Here is a 22,347-nt window from a genome sequence, read left to right on the forward strand (position 1 = left end):
AAAGATTAGTCTTTCTTCTTTTTACAACCCTTCTCATCAATTCTTCTTTGTATCATTGAATAAGGCAAGCATCAACCATTAAAAGCCTGTTTTGAATGCCAGATTTCTACAAGATTTTCAAGATTATTTTGATTTTCTGGTGTGATGTTATAACTCACCTTTTAAGGGGAAAGGGTGTTTGAATCAGTAAATAAAATGAGCTTTTACACCTGGTATCATGGACATTTTGAAGAAACAATCTTATATTTTATACCATTATTACTCAAGAATTGTTTGAAAAGGAATCTAGAATTAAAGTAAAATGTTTCAAAATACTACAGTAGTTGTGAAGTTGTTGGAAATTGATTAAGGGAACTCTTTTTTCACATCCACTTTATGTAGATAATCTCATGAAATCTTTCTATGATAAACAAAGTTAATTTCTCCGATTTTGTCATGTTTGCTTCACTGTTACAATCAAGTGAACTTTATAGTGCTTAATGTCAAATTTACCTAATAATTGTATATTATATTTTAGGCTGGAGAAAAGGCCTGCAATGAAGAAGAATTAGATGCTAGTAATCTTTGATATGTTAGAAGACCAAATAAAATGGGTGCACCAAAAGTTTTCAGATGTGGAAGAACAATGACTGGTAAAAGTTCAATTACTCAGCCAGCAACCAGACATGGAACCAACAAACCGACCAAATATGATTTAGCTGATCTAGAATGGACCAAAAGGATTCCAGAGTGTCCAACATACTACCCATCAGAGCATGAGTTTGACCATCCTTTAGTTTTTCTGCAGAAAATAGCTCCTGAGGCTTCTAAATATGGTATGTGATAGTAGGTTATGGATCTTTTTCTTTAAGTTTATAGTGTTTATAGAGTAAGGCTTCATCTTTAATTGAAAAGTTTACAGGTTTAAACCAAAGTTATTTTTTCAAGCAGTTCAGAAATATCTAAATACAGTAGTTACTTTCTGCATTTCTTTTGTCTTCTGATTTTACTTGCAATATTATTGTTTGATTGTCATATTTCAGGTATATGCAAAATTGTTTCTCCAATTGCAGCCTCTAACCCAGCTGCTTTTGTCTTAATGAAAGAGAAAAAGGATTTCAAGTTTGAAACAAACTTACAGCCTCTTCGTCTTTCTAAATGGAATGAGAAGGAAACAATAACCTTTTCTATGAGTGGGAGGTGAAATAATATCATACTTTTAAGCTTTTGTGCTGCTTAATTTATGCAAAATAGAATAAGTGTTTGTTGTTACTGTTTCAACCAGAAAATATACATATCATGAATTTGAGGCTCTTGCAAACAAGACATTTTTCAGTAGATTTCACTGCTCTGGAGGTCTTTCTTCTTCATGTGTGGAAAAGGAGTTCTGGCATGAGATGATGCATGGAGAGAAGGGAACAGTTGAGTATGGAGTCAATGTTGAAGGTAGTGCCTTTTCATGTGATCCTGATGACAAGCTTGGAATAAGCAAATGGAATTTGAAGGTTGTTTTTCTGACTAGTATTCTTACACCATTTCTTTGTAGTGTTTTCTTTTAACATCTGCATCCTGAAACAGATTTTTGATTGTCATTGCTTCTCAAAAATTAGAGTCTGCTGATGTTAAAATATTAATTGTTGATTGCAGTAACATTTTTCATGCATGTATTTTTCTTTTATAACATTTTGCATTTGATTTCAGAATTTCTCACGGCTGCTGCAGTCACCCTTACGTTTGGTTGACAGGGAAATTCCCGTAAGAAAGCAATCTTGGAAACCAAAAATGAATTCAAAAGTTTAAATTTCTTCTTTCTAATTCCAATTCTAAATTTTAGGGAATAACTGATCCTATGCTTTACATTGGAATGTTGTTCAGTATGTTTGCATGGCATGTAGAAGATCATTATTTGTACAGGTACATCTAAGCACTGTCTCCTTTTCCACTTCCCTATCAATTGATCCTTGTTTAACTTTAACCTGCCTGAGATATTGACATATTATATATATATATATATATATATTTCTGTCTTCTTCACAGCATAAACTATCATCACTCAGGTGCAAGTAAAACTTGGTATGGAGTGCCTGGCTATGCAGCCTCTCATTTTGAAAAAACTGTCTTACAACATGTGTATTGCAATAAGATCTTACCAAAACATGGAGAGGATGAAGCTTTCAGGTTTCTTGCACAAAAAACAACCATGTTCCCACCAAATGTTATGTTACAACATGATGTGGATGTTTACAAGGCTGTACAGAAACCAGGAGAGTTTATCATCACCTTTCCTAGAGCATATCATGCTGGATTTAGTCATGGTAATCTTCCAATCTCTTTGTATGTGTGAATTTGACTACACATGTTCAGAGAGATACAATGACAGCATATCTAGTTTTAGACATGGATTAGAGTTTGATTTTCAGGCATGATGAGGTAAAGATTTTATGTTCTTACTAGTCAGAGATAGTTTTAACTATACCTTCTAAAGTAACTTCTATAAAAGTACACAATCTCGCCATGCATGAGAAACACTTTGTCTAAATTCTATTGATTATTTGCTTCTTTTTGTTGATCATAGGTTTTAACTGTGGAGAAGCAGTAAATTTTGCCACTGATGATTGGTTTCCATTTGGGGCAGCAGCTAGCAGGCGTTATGCAGTTCTCAGAATGATGCCTTTAATTCCATATGAGGAACTTCTTTGCAAAGAGGCAATGTTAGTTTACAAGTCCTCCTCAAGAGTCAGAAGTTCCAAGAACAAGCCTGAAGACACAGCACCTTATAAAGCTATAGTGCAGCCTTTCTTGCATCTTATGCAATTTTATATGACATCCCTTTTGCGACTGAAGAGTTCAAGAAACTTGCAAAGTTATTCAAATACATCAGGTTTGCTGATATGCCGCATATGCCACAGGGATTGTTATGTGGCTTACCTGCTATGCAAGTACTGCTTTTCTCATCCAATTTGTCTTTTCCATGGTAGGACATCACAATATATTCATTTTGAGAATTGTTACTTCAATTGCTTTCAGTGACATCTTAGATGTAGACTTCGTGATGCTTTGTTATGTGTTAACATTCAGTTTGTTTGGAAAAAGATGATCTGATTCCTAATGACATGTTTTTTTTTTGGGGATCTGTTTATTATGGCATGTAGAGATTGCACCACACACTTGTATATGTGGAAGATTTTACTCAGTTTACATAAGGAATGACATTTTGGAACTGGAAGAAGCTGCCAAAAGTTTTCAACAGAAAAAAGTATGCTGCACTGAAACATTCTCTGTATCAAGTTTATTCTCCTGCAACAGAAATGAATGCATCAAACATCTTGAGGTATGAGGAAAAATTGGTAAAGGCATTTTGATGGATTGGCATTGACACTTCAAAATCTTAAAGGGGTCTAATTCATTTCCATTTTTTTAAAAATTAAAACTGAAAGCAGGGTAATCCTTGGCAGCAAGAAAACAGTGTGAGAGGAACTGCAAATTCTCAAGGTGCAGCATCTAAACCGAAAACACAAGTAGCTGACTGCATTAAGCAATGTGTTGAAAACAAGACAAGAATGCTGCATTGGAGAAACAATGTGCTTCCATCTGTGAAGAGTACCAATAGGCCAGAAATCATTTATAACTTGAGAAAACGGAAATCAAATTGATCCTATGAATTCCTGCAACAAACCTTCTTAGTGAATTCACAGGGATAGCCACTATTGATGCAGGTTTCTCCTGATTCATTTGTTGAAACATTTTGAAATTTGCATACTATATATATATCAGTTTAGCCCTTTCATTTCTTCTATATAGTATTATTTCTAAAATTTGTTAGCAGCAGCATGCACTAAATGTTGAGAAGATTGTCATTGTTCTCAAACATTGTTGATGTTGTAACTCGACCAAGGAATTATAGTCTTTGTTCTTTTAACTTTGTTTACCATAAAATAAAATGTTTATCAGTTTTAACTCTAGTGTTATTTCCTTGAATAATTTTTGTTTTCTCAAATATAAATGGCAAGTCATTATTGAAAGTTCCAATTCCACATACATAAAACTAATTTATAATATAAATTTGGGTGTAAATCTTATTTTATAATTTTAAATTAAACTTTAACTAATTTAAATTTATGACACTTTTTATACTAAGATTTTTTATTACTATGAATATTTTTAAAATAATTTAAAATATATTTCAAAATATTCATACCAAACAACTAAAATTTAAAACTTTTGCAATATTTTATCCAAAAAAATGTTTTTCAAAATCTCGATGAAAGCTTGATATATAAGAAGCTTTTGAGGTTTTAAAAAACATTGCGGTTGAAATATTTTGAAAGATTCTAAATCAAAAGATATTTTAAGTTATTCGAAAATAGATATTTTAAATCGTTTCAAAAACATTATTTTATTTTATCGATCTAAAATAATTAAAAACTAATTTCACATAATGCAATTTTAATATTATCTGAAATCTTTATTTTGAACTATATTATTTTAAAAGGGTTCCGGAAAGTGTGAATGTTAAAAGGAAGCTACTTTCTTCTGTTATCTCATTATTAAAAAAATATTTATATTTTACTCTCTTTTTTTTCCTCTCGAGTCAATATACAAAACAAGATATGATAATATATTTCAAATTTCTTTATCTAAAACACTGCTGGAACAGAGTTAGGAAATTATAAATTAATAATCTGAAATATATTTCAGATAAATTTTTATTACTTTCAAAAATATTCAGAAATAATCTAATATAATGTAAATATTAATTATTTAATACCTTTAAAATATATAATATCTTATGATATGGTAATATAAAATCTTATAATATAATAATTAATTATTAAAGATATCAAAGATATCGATCTATTTAATTACACTTCTCCACGGCATAATACTCGCTCAATTCTCCCACTTCATAAAATCACGCACTTTGTCGTCGACTCCGCCTTGCTGCCGTGTCGCCGCAGACACCTGCGTGTTGTGCCACCGCTGCCGTCACCTGATTCGTCCTCTGCAGCCGCTCCACCCGCCTTGGCTCTTCCCGTCGTCCACCTATCGTGGTTCGTCCTCTTTCTCTCTTTCATGTTTGCTCTTGGTGTGTTACTCTTTGATTTTGATTTTTATTTGAATTTGAATTTCTATGGTTGTCTTTTATTATTTTTCAATTTGGTTTGCTTGTTTTTTTTGTTGGTTATGCTTCCACCATAACCCGTCATGGCTTCGAAAATATTTTGAGAAAGATTTTTGCCACCTAGCTTGCAGCTGTGCCCTAATTGCAGTTTCTGTTGATTACTTTCACCTTCTACTGTATTTGAAATGGTGGTTGCCACATAATTAATTTTTATATATGGGAATAGAATTGAATTCTTAACCTAGATTTTCTATTGAACTTACAGAAAATGGCAATTGCACCCGCACAAATTCCTACTAGCTTTGGCCATGAGTTGAGGGCATGTCTTCGTTGTCGCCTTGTCAAAACCTATGATCAGGTCTTTTACCTTTTTAACATTTTTTCTTACATTTTTGTTTTTCTTTTATTTGTTTACAATTTCTGCTGTTGTTTCATAGTTCCGAGAGTCGGGCTGTGAGAACTGCCAGTTCTTTAAGATGGAAGAAGATCATGAGCGTGTTGTTGAATGCACTACTCCTAATTTTAATGGGTTAGTTGGTTCCGATTGTTTTTCGTCCAAATTCCTTCACCTTTTTTTTAATAAAAAATTTCAGTACTCATTTTGATTTTCTTCTTCCATTTAATTATGCAACAGGATCATTTCTGTTATGGATCCCTCTCGCAGCTGGGCTGCCCGATGGTTGCGCATTGGTATGTTCATTCATCTCTGGTTGCAATGATCACAATTTTTCCTTGCCTTACCTTTCAGTTTTCTATTTCGTTAGACTAAAATATATTTTCGGTCCCTTATCTTTTTGATCCTTTGACTTTTAAAAGATTCATTTTGGTCCTTTTATATCATTTTTTGAGTTGATGTCTTCTGGGAACAGCAATCACTTGATTTTGAGGACAAATTTTGAACTATTTTTTTATTTTCACTTTTAAAATATTTTTTTTATTGATTCTAAAGGGCTATAAACAACTTGAAAATCGGGTGAAAAAGATATAATTTCATATGCTTTTAAAAGACAAACGATCTTTGAAAGACAAATAATCAAAACTGTTACGGTATAAATTTACTGGGACCGAAGTACTAACCTTGGGGACGTCTTCTTCTGTGCTTCTGCCCGCTTTTCCTGATTTCTGACCGTACGTCTTCACGTTGACTTCAGCCGTCCGGTTGTCTCCTAGCTTTGACGGGGGGGAGGTACCTGAAAAGGCACTCCGACGCTCAAGTTAGGCGTGTATTAGAGATTCTCTTGTTGGAAGAGAACTGATGAGAGATATGTTGCATGCAGTGTGAGTGAAGTGTATTCAGAGAGCGTACCTTGTTTGGAATCCTCTGGCCTTTATTTATAGGCTTTGGATTGATATAATATTAACAGTAATATAAACAGAATAAAATATAATCTTACTTGACATATCTCTGTTATAATATCTTTATAAGATATATCGAATGATATATTCTCGTGAATATTTTATACGCCGGCCTTTTATACTGGAATCTGGAATTGGGCCTTGAGCCCAATGGGATGTGTGGGCTACTTGTCCACTAAGACCGTTCGGTCTTTAGTTATTTCCGATCGTTGGAAATATAGGATCGTACAAAAACGAATGTAATGGAAAGACAAAGGGATAAAAAACATTTTTTCTCTTAGCAAAATTATGATGAGATGGGAGTAGTTCTTTGGAATATGCATCATGACATTTTTTTTATTTAAGTTTTTCATTTTATTTCACATTCTTTAACTTTATAATCATATTTTCAAGATCTAAGACATAATTTGAAAACCCATGAACTTGTATTTGAATAGGAACAAATATAATGATGGATGGTGTTCTCTACTTTATTGTTTGCTTGATACTAAATTTCTATCTAAATTAAAAACTTGTATTGACGTTAAGTGGTAAAATTTGGGTTGCAGGAAAATTCGCTCCTGGTGTTTATACTCTTGCGGTCTCAGAGGCACTCCCAGAAGAGATGCAGGTTTGCATATTTTTATTTCTAATACTTGTGATAGATTTCAAAATATATTGATATGCTTTTAAAGGGGATTCATAGCTATTTCTTTTCTAGTACAGCATTAGGCAATGATTGACTTTGGCAATTCATCCCGTCACCATATATACCCTAGACCTTGATCGACTTTGTCAATTCATCCAGTCACAATATATATATCCTAGACCATGCATTTCTTGCTAGGGCTTTCATCAAACCAGCTCTCCAACAAGCAAGATTCACTATATACACTACATCATTTGAACTCATTCAAATAGTTAGTTACTTCTCCATCATGCATTTCTCGCTAGGTGTTTCATTTCAACCATATTTTAACTCTGAATTGAGTTGGGTTATGTTAAATACAGTTTCCTGGGGAGTTGGGATTTTGATCAAGTTCTTTGGTATAGATTGAGGCCATTTAAGTAATGAATTACTTGTTACATTATGGAATGATAAGTTTATTTATAATTTTTTTTATTTATTTACAGGCTATATGCGAGGACGAGCGTGTGCAGTATGTCCCTCCCAAACGTCTGTGAAACATGTTAATATTGGCTGACATCCTTTAACTTAGATAGAGACCATGTTTGATTTGAATTCTGAGCACTATTACTTTTTTTTTCAATGATACTGTAAAAATTGGAGATATTTATTGGAATTAAAATGGTACTACATTGAAAACAATATCCAAGTAAAATAAATAAATGTGGAAAATCTCACCATGCCAAAGGTAGAAATAACAACAATGAAGACGTTCAATAGTGAATAATAAATATGTATGGGAAAATATCAATATGACGAAGAATATTTTTGTTCATTTGGATGGAAAGCTCGTGAAAGAATATTGTTGTAAATCTAAGATTTATAATTTTTTAAAAATAATTAAATTACATTTGAAAAGCTAATATTATTGCCAAAACATTTATACAAATTTTTTAAAAATAAAAAAAGTAACAATATTTTTATAAAAATACTTAATTCATTGCTACATAAAACAATTTAACAATTAATTTTCTGAAACCATATAATCGCACATCCCTTTTTGTTACTTTAGTTATTCCTCTAAATTCAATGTTTTTTTTTTCATTGTGTCCTTTGAAATTGAGGTGCGGAGCAGTTAATTCAAATTACCATATTATAAAATCCGAGCTTGTAAGTTTAAATTGTCTTTCATGATGCTTTAGCTGTTTAAGTTTCGGCATTGAGAACATATTTAATCTAAAAAGAGGTTGAGAGAAGACATTAAATAATTATTACAAATAGGGAGAATAAAATAATAATTAATCATATTTCTAATTTAAAATTTTAATACATATTAACATATTATTAAAAACCTGCACCAACCACTAAGAAGTATGGTGTAAGTTTGCAAATTGGGTGTAAATCTATCTCTCAATTTCTCAAAAACAGCTTGCGCTTCTTTATTGCAGTGCCAAGACTTTCTAAAGAAATTAATCACATCAACACCCACTTTAAACCCATGTTTCTTCATCAGATCGAAGATCCCCACATTCCTCCTTTGCTTTGCTTCAGCAAAGGCTTTAATAGCAATGGAGAAAGTCTCCATTATCAAAAGACCCTTCTCACCCATTTCCTCAAGCAATGCCACCATTGTCTCAAACACTCATCATTCAGTTATAAGTTCTGGAATCATGAGCAAACCCGCTCAGGTCTCTTCCCCGCATTCATCAAGAACCGCCTCCATGTTCCTATCTAACGCAAACAATTCGTCAATCACCTTGCATACCCTATGAACCTCATCAAGATCTACACAAGATTCACCACTGACACCTCTACCATCATAATCTTCCTCAAGCCCAGAATCAGCATCACTAGAAAATGTCCTACCATTGTTGAAAAACTGAAACTTTTCATGATGAAAAAGGGAAAGGGGTAAGGCGGAAAAAGAGCCTAGACGGGCAATCAGTAGCTTTTTTTTGAAAAGCAAGGAGTGGAGAGGGGTGTGGTAAAAGAAGTGAAATTTGACAACGAGAATGATGAAAAGTGCAATTAGGAGAAGCATGAAGTAAACGAGACAAGGGCAGAGAGCTACCACAAGGTAAGCGCACTTGCTCTCCTCTTTGCGGTAGTCGTCTCCGATGGAAAGAGCGGGCGGAGAAGACGCAGCACGGGCCATGTTGACGTGGCAGTGGAGAATGCGAGTGGTGTCGACGAATCAAGTGCATGGCATCTCCTGTAAGGAAACACAAATGATAGAGAAGAATAAGCTGGGGCATAACGTGAAAATACTCATAAATGTTGACTAGTTAAAGAAACATTACATTTAGTCTAGTTATGTTAGGCATATGTAAAACCATTCACGCTTGTATCTGCACCAAAAAAAAAAAAAAAACAAGCTCAAAATTCAATTTCAGAAAAACCCAATTCTGACTTCTTATTTCAACAATTTTCAAAAAAAAGTATATTAGAATTCGGTTTCTCTGATTTTCTTCTGTAAAAATACATAGTTTAATTTAAAAAGATCACTCATGCTTACGCAACACAACATATATTATGATCAGAACTTACATAGAAGTGAATACACAGAAGGAGAAAATAAAATATGCAAGTAGTTATGAGAAAAAGTACCAAGAAGCTGTATGAAACTAGGTTCACAAAAAAATTAGAACATCATGTGACATGGTCCAAAAACTGGTCTTTGATTTACACTTGAAACAGAAATATCATCTAATAAAATTTCAGGATTTCTTCAGCAAATTACCTTCCGTGTCTGAGAGACAGGAATGTTGATATAATCCAGAGCTGCATCTGTTGCACCCTTGGCCTTTGAGGGTGCGGAAACTTGACTAGAAGCTGCATCAGAAGCTAAAAGGAGTTATCATATAATCAATTTAATCAGCCACACATGCTAAGATATCCTAGAGCAAGCAAGACAAAGTGAGTCATTATCTAGCATAACAATGAAGTGTTTCAACTATAATATGTACAGTATACAGACAAATTAATATATATAAAATGATAGAATTGTACCTAAGAAATCTCCAATATCAGCCTTCACAATGAATCCTTCATTTCCTGTTCCTTTAATGCTAGAGAGTGGTACCTACATCAGTGATGGAAATAGATTATCTATGTCTATTCTGAAAGATCTTCAACCGTATAATTTGTTATTGATGACTGACATTTTTCTCTTCAGCCAACTTCTAGCAAGAGGACTAGCAAATAGGCGATCTCCAGATGAGTTGGCACTTGGTTTGGAAACCTTTGCCTCTGGTTCAAAAGTGCCAACCATTACCACGCCAATATTTTCTTGCGTTTTCAAGGGAACGGGTATGTTTGATCTTCAGAAACAGCTTGTAAGCCATCTCTGTTTTCTTTGTAGCAAGCAGCCTGTTGCTCAGTTTACTATATACTAGCCTCCTTGGGCAAAACCTTTTGCCCAAAGCCTCCTCCATAACAAGAACAGCATTTTCTAGTTGTCCAACATTGCAAAGACCACTGATGATATACTCATAAACTTCCAAATCTGAACTGTACCCACATTCTTGCATCTCCTTCCATATGCTCAACAATGTTCCACATTTTCCTACCTCAGAAAGCCGCATAAGCAGTATCTTATAAGCTTCCATTGATATCACACACCCTGATTTTCTTGCCTTCTTGTATATCACCAAAGCAGCATAAGGTGGACCATAGCTGCACAATCGTTTGATAAAGGTTGTTATGGTCCCAATAGACGGCACCACACCTCGCTTCAACATCTCATCGAACATCTGAAGCGCATCAGCCACTTTCCTCACTCTAAGAAACGCAGTAATTATTCTATCAAACGTATCAAGATCAGGTTCACAGTTATCACTCAACATCCTATTATAATACTTCATGCACTCCTCAAAATCCCAAACAGACAAAAAATTGAAAATCATTGCATTATAAGCAGCAGTATCTGGTTGGCAATTCTTCTCCTTCATAGCACAAAAAACTTTAACAGCTTCATCCATTCTACCTACCCTCCCCAAGCTCTCCATAAGGAATCCAAACGTCCTACAATCGGGTGCAACCCCATCAGTGTCCATTTCCCTCATAATCCTCTCAACCTCACCCACCTTACCAATCTTAGACCACCCACCAGCAACCACATTGTATGTACCAACATCAAAACACACCTTCCCCTTCACCGAATTCAACACAGAATTGGCAGCACCAACATGAGAACGATGACAAAGACACGACAAAAGCACGTTCAAAGCCTCGGTGTCACGCCGTACCCCAAGATCATCCAAGCTCCCAAAGATCTGAATTGCCCTAGACACATGACCAGCCCTAACAAAACTATCAATAACAATAGACAACATCAACAAATCACCATCAATGCCACGTTTTCTCATGTCACACAACACACCCATCATAAACACAAAAAACTTTCTTCTTCCCAGTGCCTTAACAATCACACGGTAACTACCAACATCATTGGGTACCCCTGGTTGTTTAATTGCCCAGTTGAAAAACCTGACCATAGATTCACCACTGAGGTTCCCATTGTTGAGTACTTTACCGAGAACGCTAACGTCCACGTCAGCACCAACATTGGACAAAGCAGTTTCAATTGCAGCCTTGCCCTTTAGCTTCTGGAGGAAGACTCCGCGCAGTTTGTCTTGGGCGGGCAAAAACGCATCCACCGGTTGCGCATCTGGTTGCGGCGTTTCGAGGGGTTTCGAAACGGGGTTTTGGGATTTGGAAGAGGGAATGGGAAAAAGGTGGGAAATTTGGTCGAGGACGAGGCGCTCATCGATATGGGGAGAACAGGATGGCGCGTGAAGAGATGAGAGTGGGGAACGGCGCATGGACAGATGAGGACGGTGGTACGGTTTGGTGAAGCGCGCGAGGAAGAGGAAAGATCGAAACGACATTGGGGACGCGCCAATTGCACCTGAAAAGAACAAGTGTATTGTTGACATGCTTTACCACAAAATTAACTTAATTTTGAGTTTTAAAAAAAAAACATCAAAGAGTGATTACCATCTATAACACGATGATCACAAATGTAACCTAACACATTTCCTATAAGGAAACACAAATGATAGAGAAGAACAAGTTGCGGCATAATGTGAAAAGACTCATAAATGTTGACAAGTTAAAGAAACATTACATTTAGTCTAGTTATGTTAGGCATATGTAAAACCATTCACGCTTGTATCTCCACCAAAAAAAAACAAGCATAAGATCAGAACACCTATTACCACATAAAGTGATTAAGAGTTTCAACTTTCCGCCCTATTCTTAAATAAGTTGAATGTGGCACAAGGTAAATCATGCCTGTGCACAGTGCATTGACCATGCTTTTTGCTGAAAGAGTTATTTTGTATTTGGGAGATTGGTGATATAAATTATTCTTGGACCTAGAGCTAACAACTTCTTTTAGGGGACTAGGTCCGCTTACAGGATTATTAGGCCATCTCCAACACAATGCTTTTCCCATTTTTATTTCTTATGCATCTTAAATGGGTCTTATCATTACATACCACTTATTTTTACGTTTTATAATTTAAGAAGTTCATCTCTCCAACCTAGCATCTGTCTTTATATACTTTTATACGACACACATTTATTTATCTAGTCAATAATGCATCTTATTTCTATCTTTTTGTGTAAATATTACCTTATATACCATTAAAAGCTACTTTTTGAGTGCACTTACACAATGTGCTTGGTGCTTGACAAGGTCCACCGGTTGCTTTTAACAAAGTACAGTTCTTAACTGGTAAGAACTGCACTCTGCAACCAATGGAGATGCCCTTAGCATAGTATCAAAAGACCCCATTTAAAAAAGTCTCATCTCAATCCAAGGTCAAGGACACTAGTGAGTTGTTAGAAACTCTGGCCAAGATTAGCTAAGGTAGCTCTATATTTGCAATTAGCAACTGAGTATATTTCTCAGTCTATTTATAATTTATACTATAAAAAATAACAGTACAGGAGAAAAGATGGAGTGGGTTAAATGCAGCTTCACATGTCCAACACACATCTTCCATTTCAATCAAATTTCAAAATTTAATTTGCCAAACTATGAAGGTGTCAGACATGCAACAATTTAAGACATAAGAAAGCATTCAAAGCCCCACATAGGTGATAAGCATCACCCTATTGCAAATCTGTGATATATGGATGACTAACTAAATGCAAAGCAAAAACCCAGTGAACATTTTAACCAAGCTACTTATCCAATCATCCATATCATTCCATGATCATTAAATGTCAAAGGACATCAATCTTAATCAAATTCATCAGGATCCATGAATTAAAAGATCAAAATATAAATAGTCAACAAGGAATATTTTGAAAGGCTTAATGTAACACAGAACAAAAAAAATGGAGGAAACAAAATTAACAGCCCAAAGATCCATTGGTTGTACCTGAGGCTGACGCATAGCATCTCCTTGACAACACCTTTGACCTTCTTTTTGAGAACACGGTTGATTAAAAATAAAAAAAGTTACCGTTAATCCCTTTTGAAGCAAGACATATGCAAGGAAAAAGAAATTATTATAACATAAAGTGACCTACGGTGAAATCTCTCCGGTGAACCCAGACCCGGTGATGGAACCCCTTCTGATACTAGCTAGCCATGGAGATGTTTCTCTTCTGCGTACCAAATGAACGTTTATATCAAAAAGAAAATACAAGTCAGCTGGAAATATACACATGCCGAGGAAGGGGAAGAGAAAGTGAAAAGCAACAGAATAGGCAAGGAAAAGAAAGAGATGTTGAAGGCATAAACAAAAAAAACTTGTGTTATATTGTTAAATTTGGACGTCAATTTGTTTTACTCACAGTAAAGTCGACGACCGGCTCAAAGACACTGCTTCTTGTTGAAGACTCAGGGAGCTGAGTTTTCCACACATCTAAACAAATAACCAACTACAATTATTAACATATAGAATAACACTTGAGGAGCACCGTTCACCAAGCATTCAAATGGCTCCCAAACACCAGAATATGCTAATATCACTTCAAGCCTCTCCAACACAATCTCTACGGTTAAACTTATACTTGCTGCTCACTAACAAACACCTTAATTAAAAACACCAACTGGTTGCCAATACACCTATAAAAAATCAAGCATTCTACACTGTTCCCATTTTTAAATTGGAAGTTTCACAGGACTGTTTAATTAGGTCAATCCAACACAGAATTCCAAATTCACAAATAAATCTGCTATGAATTCAGTTGCAATTGAGAAATAACCAAGAAACCAAGCAATTACCGGGCCTCCTATTGAGAGAGGATTGAGCATCGCCGGAAAACCAACGTGCCAACATATAACGCTCGTGGTGCAGCAACATCGAAACATTTCTCACCTGAATCCAACAGAAAGCATTAGTGGTTATATGTTGTCAAGCATTAGAATAACTATATTTAATTAAAGTATTTTAGAATTATTTAAAGATGTTTTCAAGAACTTTTAGTTTCAAAGAATAAAGAAGGAAAAAAAATAAAATAAAAATATTAGGTGTCGTCGTCATACAAGTTAGAAAATAAGAATTTAGAAAATTGATGGGACTAGTGTCTCAAAAGAAATTACATCATTTTCTTTCTGCATTCTATCATTTCTAGAATTTATTTTCCAGAACATAATAAATAATTCTGAAATTTTTTTATGAAGTGGGAGAAGAAATAATTTATCACGGGCTGGTGCCAAAATCATAGAAATAGACAATTAAAAAAAATTATGAGAATAAACAAATGGTATAACAATAGAATTATTTTAAATAAAAAAGTTGTACCCTCTCGTATTACTTTATGTATGGTCGGCGTCTTAGCAAGAAACAGTTTAACGGTCAATCGGCACCATAGCATGAATTAGTCCGTCGAGTCGATGATGGGTTAGATTGTCTTAGGTTTTGCGAGTATACGATATTAATGGTTGAATATTGAATTTGATTTTCTAAAAGTATATTGTATTAATGGTTAATCAATGGACTTGGCTACCACAAACTTTTTTAAATAAGTGATTAATGTCCAAATAAAGACACTTTTTTTCTAAGCTAATTAAGTGGAGACATCTTTGAAAAACATATCTGACTTGAGCGTTTGAGTGTCTTTGTGCAGGTCAACCACCGATCGATTAAGATTTTGAGAAGAAACTTGGACGATCAGGGTACGAAACAAAGAAGTGGACTGGACAACCAGAGTTGTGCAGGACAAGAACAGACGACCGACCTCAGACCCTTTCAATAAAAACACTTTCCTAGTCAATTTATCATAATAAAAAATCGTTAGTGAGACTCACTTTCAACTTTAAAGTTGTTAAGAGAGTGTAGAACTTTCCTTTGGAAGTTCCTACTAGGTGCATGAAATCCAATTAGGTTTATTTGTGTAAGAATGTGATTTGTCAATTGATTTATCATATTGTTATCCAAACTCTTCATCAAGTTATTTAATTGTTCACTTGCTCCACCAAGATGAACTTCTCCTGCAATAGCAAGAACATGTTCTTCCCTAGTAGACATTGTAACCTGAACAAATGGATTTGCTCGATTTAGAAGCCTGAAACCCTTGGACAACGAAACCATATCAGAACACCTCAATCACAACTCTCAAAGTTGAGGCTATTGAGATTGTCACACTAAAATAAAGACAACAATTTTTGTTGAAGATCTCACGTTGACTTTAGATATGGTCAAATTATAGTACACAAACTAGTATAATCTTAACTTTACAACTAATTTTGTAAGGTTGAATTGGACTAAAAATTCGCTTTCTAAGATAGTATAAAAGTTTATTCTAGTTTATTTGTTGGGTTTTATGATGTCACTTGTCATTGAATCACTATCAAACCATCTACAAATATTTAGTTTCAAGTTTGAAGTATCCAATCCTTGGTGTGAGGAACTGTATTGAAAATTCCACTTCTGCTAAAGATATGATCAAATTATTATATATAAGCATTTGTAACCTAAGTTTACAAGTTGGTTTTATAAGATTTAGTACCACTCTTCAATATATACTTTCCAAGACCTCCAATGGCAACAATATCCCTACCTTGGCAGATGTCACCACTTTCTAGCATATTTCTAGCTCACAAGTCAAAGTCAACCACTCAGTTGAAACTCCACCATATAATACAAGCTTTGACATACTACTAAAGTTCCACATTAACTAATAAATCATCACGTGGCATTTCCCGGGCCTTCTTCATTTTTGTATGTAAATCATCAAGTAAATGTCCCAAAAGCTCATATTGAAAATGTGATTTATCACCAACTACAAATACTTGCACTGAATTGCCAACTTCAATCCAACTACAACCTGGCTGCTTCTTTAATCCCTTGTCCTTCATTTTCGTTCTGACATTGGCAGCTTCTTTCCATTTCCCTGCTGAAGCATACATATTTGAAAGTAATGAATAGGTGCCAGCATTCTGTGGATCAATTTTCAAAATTTTTTCTGCTACAAGCTTCCCAATATCAGCATTTCCATGTACATTACATCCAGCAAGGAGCGCTCCCCAAACAGTCAATGAAGCCTCCTCCCCAAGCCCCTCAATGATATTGAAAGCTTCTTTCAGCCTACCTGCCCGACCACAAAGATCAATCAAACATGCATAGTGATTTTCTCCAAGTTGTATGGATCTGTTTTTCAGGATTTCATCAAAGTATTTAAGTCCTTCCTCAACTAAACCAGTATGACTACAAGCAGTGAGAAGTCCAACAAAGGTGACATCATTGGCAGGGACACCTAATTCTTGCATTTCCTTAAACAAATTAATTGCCTCCTTGCCATACCCATGATGTGCATAGGCAGCAATCATACCATTCCAAGATATCAAGTCCCTTTGCCTCAATAGCCCATGGTCAAACATCTTCCTAGCCATACGCAACTCACCACATTTTGAGTACATATTTATCAGCGCTGATACAACACATGTGCTATCCTGAAAATTTGTTTTACTGATCATTTGATGAATTTGTTGTCCCTCAGTAAGACCAGCTAAATCACTACAAGCTCCTAAAACGGTCACAAAAGTTCCAGTGTTGGGTTTTAACCCATCAGCAGCCAGCATTTTGCTAAATGCCTTCAATGCTTCTTCACTTAACCCATGTTGCACATACCCAGTCATCATTGCGGTCCAAGTAATGACATTCTTCACAGGCATTTCACAAAACAGCTTCTCTGCTCGATTTAACTCCGCATTCTGAATGAAACCCGTGATCATGGTATTCCAAGAAGGCATATTCCTCTCAGGCATTCTCTGAAACAAATCCAGAGCCTCATCCAACCTCCCATTTTGCGCATAGCCTGTGATCATCGCATTCCAAGAAACCACATTCCTATCAGGCATACGATCAAAGAGTGCTCGAGCATCCTCAACCCTCCCATTTTTTGAGAAACCCGCAACCATGGTAGTCCATGAAACCACATCCCTTTCCTTCATCTGATCAAAAATCCTCTGTGCATCATCAACTCTCCCACATTGCACCAAAGTCGTAATGACTGTATTCCAAGAAACCACATTCCTCTCCGGCATTCTCCTGAACAAGTCCAAAGCCTGTTGGGTGAGGCCATTCCTTGTATACCCATCGATCATTGTGTTCCAAGACACAACATTCCTCACAGGCATCTCATAAAACAACCTCTCAGCTTCCTTAATTTGGTTATGCCTGATGTACCCATTAACCATGGCTGTCCAAGTAACCACATTCTTTTTGGCATCCAGTCTATCAAACAGCTTCCTGGCTTCCCTGATCATGCCACACTTCAAGTACCCACTTATCATTGTGGTCCACAGACCACTGTCCCTTTCAGGAATTTCGTCGAACACTTTACGTGCATTGTCGATTTTGCCATTTTGGCAGAGTCTAGAGATTAGGAGATTGCAGCGCTTTATTTCCGAGTGAATAGCAACCGTGGATGTTAACCTAATAACATTGCTGCTTGGTGATTTGGGATGGGGCAACAAAGTGAATGGTAAATGATATAACTCCTTCTTCATGTTTCAATGATAACTTAGATTATTGTAACAAACGATGTTTTTATCTATTTAACCATTAATAACCCCTTCAATGTCTAGAAACATGTTAACAAAAATGGGTAGACCAAACTATCCTAGCCAAAGAGGAGCATTGATTTGGGCTTCGATTGCAGAGGTGATGGAGAAAGACAACTTGGTGATTATGGTGTTTCATGAAAACCAGAATTGGATTGTTTTGGAGATTATTTTCTAATTCTTCAGTAGTTGCTACCAACATTTTCTTGAAATAAATTTTACTGGAACTTTCTCTTCTGCATTTTATATCAATTCTTAGCCTTTTAAGAAAATCTAATAGGAGACCGTGTGTACGCAAGATTTTCTATTTTTTTTAAGTAATATAATTATCATTATGTATAAATTTAAGATATGTATATTTAACATTATCATTATATACCTATAACTATTATTTATATATATATATATATATATATATATATATATATATATAAAGTATACAATTTTTCTTTTGTCTTTTTTTACTTTTTTAATTTTAATCTCTTAATTATTGTTTTTTAAATTTAAATGATTATTTGTAATGAAAAATATTTTTTAATTTTATTGTTTTAGAAATATAGAATTTAAATAATTATTCATTATAAAAAAACAAATATTTACTCTTTTATACTTTAGCAATTATTTTTTAAAATTTAAATAATTATTCATAATAAAAAAGTATTTACACATTATTACTAATAATATATTTTTATTTTAATAACTAAAATTAAGACAATAAAACGTGACATACATAAACAATTCTTAAAAAAAAAATCAGAAACTCTAATAAATCTTTAATATTATTGTTGATAAAGAATGACAAAATTGCATCAATTTTCCAAAAATTGATGCGAATAGATGGTCGTAAATCAATGTTACAAGTTTTCTCATCCCTGAAAAATGTTGTATTTTTCATCAAGAAAGATTTGTGTTGCATTTTCTAAAATCCGACCAAATGTATTTTTATTTATTTATATCAAATTTCACAAAGAATTACATCTTAACTCAACCTCTACATTGTAGATCTACATTTGAAATTAAAAACTAAGCAATCATCCTCATTTCTGATCAATACTTGGAAGAGAACATTCCTTTGCAAGATTGTTTTGGAGGAACCTCTTCTTTGCTTGTCAGTAATCACAAATCATGTGTATTTACTGACCCATTTGAACCACTAACTCTGGACGTATGTGAGCTCAACAGAATCGCCTGAATCAACCGGTTCTAATGAAACAACTACTCACTCTGGATCTGCTAATGGAAGATATGAATATAGGCATAGGTAGAATCTGATATACATCTTAAGATTAGAAAGTGAATCTCTCGACGCTGAACTTTGATAGCTATCTTGTGCATTAAAGACACTCCGACGAGCTTGAAAAGTCTTATTCATATTACAACCTACAAATTTCCTGCTCTAATATCAGTAACAAGATCCAAGTCACATAATCCTCAGAATTTTACACAATATTAGTATATCAAATCAAATATAACATGAGATCGTCAACCAAAAACAAATTATTACACTGAATCTGTAGAAGAACGCATGCACACACTCCTAACTTGAAACCCATACTACCAAGTAGCAAACCCAGTTCAGTAAACAAGACCCAAAACTGAATTGAGTCATCGAAACTTTTTTTCTCAAGGGTTCAAATTTTATTACTCTTAACTTTAGTTCAAGATGTTCACTGATCTGAATCATCAAACAGAATTACTATTTCCTTAAATCTTTGACTCATGCATAAATGATGCTTGCCGGCGAGCTATATGAAAAGATTTTTATCGTTGAAGAGCTTATTCATAAGGTTGATTGCAAAACTCAAAAAAATAAAATACTAAACACTATATATAAAATAAATTTGGATTCTAGACGAGAAAATAACATCAAAAGGCCATGTAAGCACCAGCTTGAACTCGACAAAGATTTTGTATAAGCACTTAATATTGAAATAAAAGAAGGACAAGAAAACTAGTAAAAACAAACAATTCTGCTAGCATTTCATCCACAATGATTCAACATACCCGAGAACCCACTAAGGTTCTCTAATTGATTAGTCACAATATAATATAACTAACTGCAACTGACACAAATGATGCTTGTACTGCAGATTTTAAAGATTAAGATAAATCAAACCCGAAGAAGATAGAGTTCATCAGAATTGTCTAAACTACAAGAAGATGCCACACCTTTTTACATGTCGGGGAGTCTCACATCCTAGCTCAATTCCTGGAATGCGACTTACAATATGTTGGACAACTTTTGCTAAATGCCAATTGGTTTAAAATGAAATCTGACATTACAAAAGGTATTATTGCAATGTAACCAAACAAAACAAATAGATTAATATTGTTACAAAGTTATATTGTATTCATACGGTACTAGATCAATCAATGTGAAATGAAAGACAATAATCCGAATAGCTTTAAATGGATGGTCATCCTCTTTAAATTGTCACGGGTATTAAAGAATGAAGAAAATAAAAGATTCCAAAGATGCATACTTGCCAATCAGTTGATCTCAATGAAAACAGCCATATGCAGAATCAATGTCCCAACAAGCTTGGGTCCCCTATATACTCCGCAATTTGTTCAAACTTCACATTTAGCGGATCATGGGTATCAGCATCCCTAACAATGGCCATTTTCCGGTCCAAATCCCTCACCACCAGACTCCCAAATACACCCTTGTATTTACCAGCCAACACAAACACAGGTCCCCCTAGTTTCGGAATTGCCGTCTCCAGAAAATCTTGGGACACCCTTTGAACAATCTTCCTGCTCTCATCCATAAATACATCACAAGTGGTAGGTGAAACAACATCCAAAATCTCCCCCTTCTTCAAATACAACCGCCCTCCTTTGAAATCCCTGCTAATCACCCTCACCCGAATGTGACTAGTAAGCCAAGAAACCTTCCTCTGATCCACCACTCTCCTCTCCTCTCTCCTACCACCATCCACTCTCTTCTCCTCAACCACATCCCTACGACCCACCCCTTTCCTCTCCTCTCTCCTACTAACATGTACTCTATTCTCCACCTCATCCCTGTCGCGCTTCCTTTTTCGCCCTTTATCCTCACGCTGAATCTTCCACTCCTTCAATTTCCTCAAACACCTCTCTTCACCCTTCTTCTCATTCTTCTTCTTGTCCTTGTCATTGCTACTCCGAACCAGAGCATCACCAACAAAACCCAATCCTTCCTTGCTTGATCTCCCAAGTCTTCACATCCTCCTTCGCGTTCTTTCCAATCCCCATCCCTTCCTTCCACCCGTACCCGGCCATCAGCGCCGCGCCAAAACCCTCGACTGTGACATCCTTTAATTTGTCGAACCCCTGATCCTCCGGTAGCCTCTCCATGTCGTCCTTCTGCTTCTGTAGCGTCGTGCCCTCCACCGGAACGCGGCGCGGCGGCGGCGGAGGTGCGGTGCCGTTGTTTTGCTCAGTTATTTTGTCGGTGCGGAGGCTGAGGCCATAGGAGAGGTTGGAGTCGGGTTGGCCGTTGGCGGCGTGGACTTCGAATGTAAGGGGTTCCCATTCAGGGTCAGCGGTGGGGAGGTGGAGATTCTTCATCTTCTTGAAGAGTCTGCATTCGTTTTGGAGTGGTGGAATTAAGATTTTGGGGGCGAGGGAGGGAGCGGATTTGGAAGGATCGAATTCGGTGATGAAGTGTTTGGATCCGTCAGCGTCGTCTCGGACGGTGGAAGTGTCGTCGAAGGTATTGACGGGTTTGGGCTTCGATTGGGATTTCGATGAGGGGACGAAAAACGAAACCTTCATTGTTTCGCTTCTTCTTTCACGAATCTGATCGAATCGAGAAGAAGAAGATGGTGATAGACCTGCACCAATTAGGGTTCTTCTAAGGTTCATCGTATAACTTCCGGTGAAAAATATACAAATTAGAAATAAATTAGGTAAGATTTTGGTGATTTTATTTGGTAATTGGTGGTTTTGATTATATATCTTTCTTAAAATATAAAAATATAATTGTTATTTTATTGTTTTTTATATTATTTATATTTTTTATAAATAAAATGAAATTTTACTTTTTATTAATTATTGTAAAAATTAAAATAAGAGATATAAAAAGAAAAAACATGCAAAATTATAGATTAGATGAATATTTTATAGAATTGAATAATTGTAATTTTAAAAGTTTGTTGAGTAAAGATAGAAGATATAATTTTGGTAGGTAGGTTTATTAAATATTATAAGACATTGTTAAATATTTTAAAAGATATATTGAAATATGATTAATTAAAAGATATTTTGATATAT

At 35.1% G+C, this 22,347-nt stretch overlaps 4 protein-coding genes and 1 pseudogene across 19 annotated transcripts; 2 read left to right on the forward strand and 3 right to left on the reverse strand.

The window, feature by feature from the left end:
• Positions 1–589: 589 nt before the first annotated feature.
• On the forward strand, positions 590–3,632 carry LOC106753585 (lysine-specific demethylase JMJ706-like). The gene is made up of 9 exons (XM_014635407.1): positions 590–815; positions 1,023–1,179; positions 1,265–1,484; positions 1,681–1,734; positions 1,814–1,893; positions 2,017–2,294; positions 2,555–2,953; positions 3,132–3,310; positions 3,420–3,632. Exons 1-9 carry the CDS (start codon positions 590–592, stop codon positions 3,630–3,632), a joined length of 1,806 nt encoding a protein of 601 aa, XP_014490893.1.
• A 1,217-nt stretch (positions 3,633–4,849) lies between these two features.
• Positions 4,850–7,766, forward strand: LOC106753616 (transcription elongation factor SPT4 homolog 2). Of its 3 annotated transcripts, none has more exons than XM_022777594.1 (6): positions 4,851–5,065; positions 5,367–5,459; positions 5,539–5,630; positions 5,736–5,791; positions 7,006–7,067; positions 7,571–7,766. In XM_022777594.1, the coding sequence occupies exons 2-6, from the start codon at positions 5,370–5,372 to the stop codon at positions 7,619–7,621; spliced, it is 351 nt and encodes a 116-aa protein (XP_022633315.1). In that variant the 5' UTR covers positions 4,851–5,065; positions 5,367–5,369; the 3' UTR covers positions 7,622–7,766. The 3 variants fall into 3 exon arrangements, with proteins under 3 accessions (XP_022633316.1, XP_022633315.1, XP_014490925.1); XM_014635439.2 differs by having other exon boundaries at positions 4,853–5,030; XM_022777595.1 differs by lacking the exons at positions 7,006–7,067; positions 7,571–7,766 and adding an exon at positions 6,253–6,996 and having other exon boundaries at positions 4,850–5,030.
• Positions 7,767–8,348: 582 nt separating this feature from the next.
• LOC106753558 (putative pentatricopeptide repeat-containing protein At5g43820) lies at positions 8,349–14,507 on the reverse strand. 14 transcript variants are annotated; one of them, XM_022777563.1, is made up of 8 exons: positions 14,308–14,507; positions 13,875–13,945; positions 13,608–13,685; positions 13,457–13,500; positions 10,074–11,973; positions 9,805–9,896; positions 9,365–9,412; positions 8,349–9,276 (listed from the first exon to the last, which is right to left on the reverse strand). In XM_022777563.1, exons 1-5 carry the CDS (start codon positions 14,392–14,394, stop codon positions 10,319–10,321), a joined length of 1,935 nt encoding a protein of 644 aa, XP_022633284.1. In that variant the 5' UTR covers positions 14,395–14,507; the 3' UTR covers positions 8,349–9,276; positions 9,365–9,412; positions 9,805–9,896; positions 10,074–10,318. The 14 variants fall into 14 exon arrangements, with proteins under 14 accessions (XP_022633284.1, XP_014490863.1, XP_014490859.1 ...); XM_014635377.2 differs by lacking the exon at positions 9,365–9,412 and having other exon boundaries at positions 8,349–8,795; positions 9,136–9,276; positions 9,805–9,908; XM_014635373.2 differs by lacking the exon at positions 9,365–9,412 and having other exon boundaries at positions 8,349–8,926; positions 9,136–9,276; positions 9,805–9,908.
• Positions 14,508–15,786: 1,279 nt separating this feature from the next.
• On the reverse strand, positions 15,787–18,319 carry LOC106753586 (pentatricopeptide repeat-containing protein At2g35030, mitochondrial). The gene has a single exon (XM_014635408.2). The coding sequence runs from the start codon at positions 18,034–18,036 to the stop codon at positions 16,186–16,188; it is 1,851 nt and encodes a 616-aa protein (XP_014490894.1). The 5' UTR covers positions 18,037–18,319; the 3' UTR covers positions 15,787–16,185.
• A 696-nt stretch (positions 18,320–19,015) lies between these two features.
• LOC106753559 lies at positions 19,016–22,002 on the reverse strand (annotated as a pseudogene).
• Between the last annotated feature and the right edge of the window lie 345 nt (positions 22,003–22,347).

The sequence above is a fragment of the Vigna radiata genome, unplaced genomic scaffold, assembly GCF_000741045.1.
Source record: "Vigna radiata var. radiata cultivar VC1973A unplaced genomic scaffold, Vradiata_ver6 scaffold_134, whole genome shotgun sequence".
Lineage (NCBI taxonomy): Eukaryota > Viridiplantae > Streptophyta > Magnoliopsida > Fabales > Fabaceae > Vigna > Vigna radiata.